Genomic DNA, 6,000 nt, shown 5'->3' on the forward strand with positions numbered 1-6,000 from the left:
GTTCACCTCAATGCCTTAGACTCACTTTCTCAAGTGTCACCCAATGCCCAAAGCTTGGTTTGGTGACACCTAGATGCATTTCCAGCATTTTGAGTTTCTGTTTATTAGAGCATGTATTTTTTTTTAAAGATTTATTTATTTGACACAGAGAGAGACAGCCAGTGTGAGAGGGAACACAAGCAGGGGGAGTGGGAGAGGAAGAAGCAGGCACCCCAGAGCATGTATTTTTTGGATTTTATTTGTCTGAGCTCTGATTTGGTCCCTATCTTGAAAACCTTTCTTTTGCATCTCTATGGAGGTCTCCTTCACCCTCTCTTCCAAGTCTGGGAATCTATTTGTTCCTGCTGGACCCCTTCCAGGAATCTGAGTCCTGTCCAACATCTAGTGTGATACCAGGTACACAGTAGGTGCCTGAGGCATATCTTCGGAATGCATGACATCAGCCTTGGGTGTTGGACTTTGCTGGTGCTAACCAGCTGTTCGCTTGCTCACTTGACCTGACCCTCCAGTTCTGGGGCTCTTCCTACTCATTGAGAAATTCCCTATGCAATCTTGCAGACTAATGGCTCAGCTGAATAGGAGACACTCATAAGATCTGGACACCAGGTTCTGGCTCTACTGATGACACCAGACCTGGGCCTATGCTCAACATCTTCCCCACTTCTGGAAGCACATCTTGGTTACTCCCCGCCTTTCATACCTCCGTTAATGCTATCATTCATACCTTACTCATGCACATTGTCTTGATTACCTATGGAGTCAGGCCTGTACTGGGAAATGTGAAGAAAGACAATAGTGGCATGGTAAGAACTTGGACTGAATTCTAAGCTTATAGAGGAGTCATGTAATTTCATCTATTTTGGTAACAGACAGGCTCCTTTTGCCTCAAAATATTCTTTCTTCTGAAAATACTTCAGACAGTGGTTCTCAAAGCACGAAGGAGCACAGAAGCATCACTTGAGAATTTTTTACATATGCAAGTTCAGGCCCTACCGAAGGTCCACAAAATCAGCAACTCATGGAACAGAGACCGGCAACTTGTATTTCAAGAAGACTTCCTAGAGAATCTGGTAAATGCCAGATTTTTAAAAAAGATTTTATTTATTTATTTGACAGAGATAAAGAGGGAACACAGGCAGGGGGGGTGCGAGAGGAAGAAGCAGGCTCATAGCAGAGGAGCCTGATGTGGGGCTCGATCCCAGAATGCCGGGATCACGCCCTGAGCCAAAGGCAGACGCTTAATGACTGTGCCACCCAGGCACCCCTAAATGCCAGATTTTGAGAGCAATTGCTATAGAGCCTTACCATTAAATGTGCATTCTATGGTCTGACAGAATCAGTACCACCTGGGAGTTCGTTAAATATCCAGGGGCCAAATTAGGGTGCATGAGCACTCTGGGGGAGGGAATGGCCCTCTGATACAAGAGATGTTCAAAGGAAAGCTTTCTATTACAATCAAACTATAAAAAAATATCATATTTTGATGGTGGAGGTCATAATATTTAGAGACCACAAAGTTCAAATTATGATGAAGATATCTGATTCATATGGATCTCAATCAACATAGATTGATTTATAATCATATATTCAATAACAGAGTTAGGCATGTGTAGAGACGTGTTTTTGGTCTTAGAGATATCTCTAAGATCCATAGCCAGCTACTTACCTTATTAAGTTTCTTGTAGACACCAAAGAAAATATAGCGAAATACAAAGGTTCTCACTTTCCATAAGGTGGTCTCCAAAAGGAAAATCAAGAGGAAGAAAACAAATCCTGTAATAGCCATCGCAATTAAAAATCTTCCTATTGCATCTCTTTCCAAACTATATACATTCATCTGAGTTACTGATGTCAACGACAAAGAAAAAGATAGAGGTTTACTCAAAAAAATTAATTCAATGAGAAAACTCTAAGAAGTCAACAAACTGGAAGTACTATAGAATCAAATAGAATGGTTATCAAGTAAGCACAAAATTACCAATTTTAATGGTATGTTTGATGACTTTGTATGTCATGCAAAGTAACTTCAAGATCCTTTAATACCCTTTAATTCCATGAATTTTGTCTTGTTATAGTTCTAGGCATCCATTACCAACATGGTACCATATAGCCAGAACCTTTGGGTGAATGCCTGTTCACACCAATCAGTACTGGGTAGCAGCAGAGGCTCTCCTTGCCCCAAAATATGTTTCCTTTGAAAATACTTCAGATGGTGGTTCTGAAAGTATGGAACAGGGGAAGTAGACTCACCTGGAATATGCTACATGTGCAAACACTCTTATCTATAAGGGAAGACTAACATTTAAACTAAGTTGGAAGTGCTCAACAGCTGACACTTATTCAATCACTTACGAGGAAAAGGTAATAATTACAGGGTTCTAAATTCATGGTTATGAAAACAGTAGGCTCATCAGGAAGGTGAAGATGATCAACTCTCCCTTTTTCACTGTTAAAAAAACTTTTTACTAACATACTATGTACATATATAGAAGTTCACTTCTATATACTTTTTTTACATACCATGTACATATATAGAAATTCCCCCAAGTGTAAGACTCAATAAATCTTTACAAATTAAAAATATCACATAGGCAGCAATATATATTGTTCAGTTTTAAAATTCAACCACATATATTTTATCTTTCTTTATTGAATCACCTTGTGTACGTTTTATAGGGATAGCTACAGGCATTACATTATTCTACTTAACACAGTTGTGGTGTCTTCCTTTCACCAGTTTGTGTGAAGGATAGAGAACTTCCTATGATTTACATCTCTTTAAAATCCCCATTTATAATTGTCTTAAATATTTCCTCTATTTACACTGAGAACATTATCAGACAATGTTATTATTTCTGCTTTTTAACTGCCAAACTCAAGAAAACTCAAGAGGAGAAAGTGTACTGTATTCATTCATATTTTTACTTTCTGTTGTTCTGTTATCTTGATGTTCCAAAATTCCTCTTTTATCATTTCATTTATGTTTACAGAACTTTCATTAGTCATTCTTTTAGTGTTTCTACTGGTGACAAATTGCTGTAGATTTCCTTCATTTAATAATGTCACCGTAGAGGGAGTTAAGATGGTGGAGGAGTAGGGGTCCCCTTTTTCAGCTGGTCCCCTGAGTCAAGCTGGATAGGAACCAGACCATCCTGAACATCCACAGAATCACCCTGAGACGCAGGAAGATACATCTGGATCTCTACAAATGAACATCTCCAGCGCTGAGTATTGAGGTACGAAGTGGGGATATGTGAATCCATGCACAGATATCGGAAGATAAACGGAAGGGGGAGGGAGCCGCCACATTCGGGCGCCGGGAAGCGGTAGCCACCTGCACTGGGGAGCAGGCAGACTCGTGGACCGGCACCCTCGAGAGAGCAGACTGAGACTGTGAGCCGGGGAATGCAGGCGACCAGTCTGAAAACCGGAGCCCTGGAGCGCACGGGGGCAGCTGGCAGCTGACGGTGTTAGAAACACAAAAGACAGAGACGTGCCATCCCTGGAAGCGAGGGCTGGGATGCCGGCGGTGGGGCACATATCCCGGGACGCTGCAGGGTTGAGTAGCACCAACAGAAACAGAGTTAAAGTGGCCAGAAACCCAGTGGAGAGTGGTCTGCGATCCCTCTGTTCTGAGACAGAGGCTGAGATTCGGCTACTGCTGCTCTGACCCTCAGAAGAGGCATAGCCGGCCGCCAGGGAAACCCACCAGAGAACAAAAGCCTGGAAATACCGGCTCAGTGCGCCCATCCCCATCCCCCCTTGCAGGGGACATGGAGACTCTACCCAAACAGGGTTGCCTGAGTATCGGCGCAGCAGGCCCCTCCCCCAGAAGGCAGGCTGAAAAATCAAGAAGCCCACATCTCTAAGGTCCCTATAAAACAAGTGCACACTGCCTGGGTCCTGGTCAATAATTTGGGCTCTGGACAACCCCGCAACCTCTCCTCATCAGAATGACGAGAAGGAGAAATCCCCCCTAACAAAGAAAAGACAATGAGTCTGTGGTCTCTGCCACAGAACTAATTTGATATGGATAAAACCAAATTATCAGAAATGGAGTTCAGAGTAACAATGGTCAAGATGATGTGTAGAGTTGAAAAAAGTATTGACAAAAATGTTAATGAGAATATAGAATCTCTAAGGGTGGAAATGAGAGCGAAACTGGCAGAAATTAAAAATTCTATGAATCAAATGCAGTCAAAACTAGATGCTTTGATGGCCAAGGTGAAGGAGGCAGAAGAACTTATTGGCAAATTGGAGGATGGGTTACTAGAAGAGAAAGCTAAAATAGAAATTTGGCTCAAAAAAAATCCAATCTCAAGAATGTAGGTTACAGGAGATTACTGACTCAATGAAACGTTCCAATGTCAGAATCATCGGCATCCCCGAGGGGGTGGAGAAAAACAGAGGTCTCGAAGAGATATTTGAACAAATTGTAGCTGAAAACTTCCCTAATCAGGCAAAGGAAACAAGCATTCGTGTCCAGGAGGCAGAGAGATTCCTCCCAAGCTCAACCACGACAAACCTATGCCACGTCATGTCATAGTGCAATTCTCAAATATTAGATCCAAGGATACAGTATTGACAGCGGCCAGGGCAAAGAAATTTCTCACGTACCAAGGCAAAGGTATCAGAATTACGTCAGACCTCTCTACAAAGACCTGGAATGAGAGAAAGAGTTGGGGGGGGGGCATTTTTAAAGCTCTTTCAGAGAAAAACATGCAGCCAAGGATTCTTTATCCAGCAAGGCTGTCATTCAGAATTGATGGAGAGATAAAGACCTTCCAGAATCGCCAGTCATTGACCAATTTCATAATCATGAAACCAGCCCCACAGGAGATATTAAGGGGAGTTCTATAAAAGTAAAAAGGCCCCAAGAGTGATACAGAACAAAAAGTCACAATTGATAGAAACAAAGACTTTACAGGCAACATGGCATCATTAGAATCATATCTCTCAATAATCACTCTCAATGTAAATGGCCTAAATGCTCCCATAAAATGACGCAGGGTTGCAGATTGGATAAAAAAAAAAGGACCCATCCATTTGCTGTCTACAAGAGACTCATTTTGAACCTAAAGATACATTCAGACTGAAAGTAAAGGGACGGAATACCATCTTTCATGCCGATGGACCTCAAAAGAAAGCTGGGGTAGCAATTCTCATATCAGACAGATTGGATTTTAAACTAAAGACTATAGTTAGAGATACAGAAGGGCACTATATTATTCTTAAAGGATGTATCCAACAAGTGGATATGACAATTATAAATATCTATGCCACCAACAGGGGAGCAGCAAGATACACAAGCCAACTCTTAACTAGAACAAAGAGACATATAGGTAATAATACGTTAAAAGTAGGGGACCTTAACACTCCACTATCAGCAATAGATAGATCACCTAAGCAGAAAATCAACAAAGAAACAAGAGGTTTGAATGCCATACTAGATGAGTTGGACCTCATAGATATATATAGAACACTACACGCCAGAACCAAAGAATACTCATTCTATTCAAATGACCGTAGAACATTCTCAAGAATAGACCATGCTCTGGGTCACAAAACAGGTCTCAACTGATACCAAAAGATTGAAATTATTCCCTGCATATTCTCAGACCACAAAGCTTTGAAATTGGAACTCAACCGCAAGGAAAAATTTGGAAGAAACTCAAACACTTGGAGACTAAGAACCATCCTGCTCAAGAATGATTCGATAAACCAGGAAATAAAAAATTAATTTAAACAATTTATGGAGACCAATGAGAATGAAAACACAATGGTCCAAAACCTATGGGACACTGCAAGGCACTCCTAAGGGGAAAACACATAGCCATCCAAGCCTCACTCAAAAGAATAGAAAAATCTAAAAGGCAGTTTTTATATTCTCACCTCAGGAAGCCAGAACATCAACAGAGGAACAGGCCTAATCCATGCACGAGAAAGCAGTTGATCAAGATTAGAGCAGAGATCAATGAATTAGAAACCAGGAGCACAGTA

At 41.3% G+C, this 6,000-nt stretch overlaps 1 protein-coding gene across 1 annotated transcript in view; it reads right to left on the reverse strand.

Moving 5' to 3' along the window:
- The window catches only part of LOC103668908 (ATP-binding cassette sub-family A member 3-like), a 159,316-nt gene that overhangs the window by 22,573 nt on the left and 130,743 nt on the right, over positions 1 to 6,000 (reverse strand). The window contains exons 24-25 of the mRNA XM_040636564.1: positions 2,659 to 2,682; positions 1,660 to 1,845 (exon numbers count right to left, since the gene is read on the reverse strand). Coding sequence (XP_040492498.1) covers positions 1,660 to 1,845; positions 2,659 to 2,682 — 210 coding nt within the window. The remainder of the gene's footprint in view (positions 1 to 1,659; positions 1,846 to 2,658; positions 2,683 to 6,000) is intronic.

This window comes from Ursus maritimus, unplaced genomic scaffold, assembly GCF_017311325.1.
Source record: "Ursus maritimus isolate PB19 unplaced genomic scaffold, ASM1731132v1 scaffold_2, whole genome shotgun sequence".
NCBI lineage: Eukaryota > Metazoa > Chordata > Mammalia > Carnivora > Ursidae > Ursus > Ursus maritimus.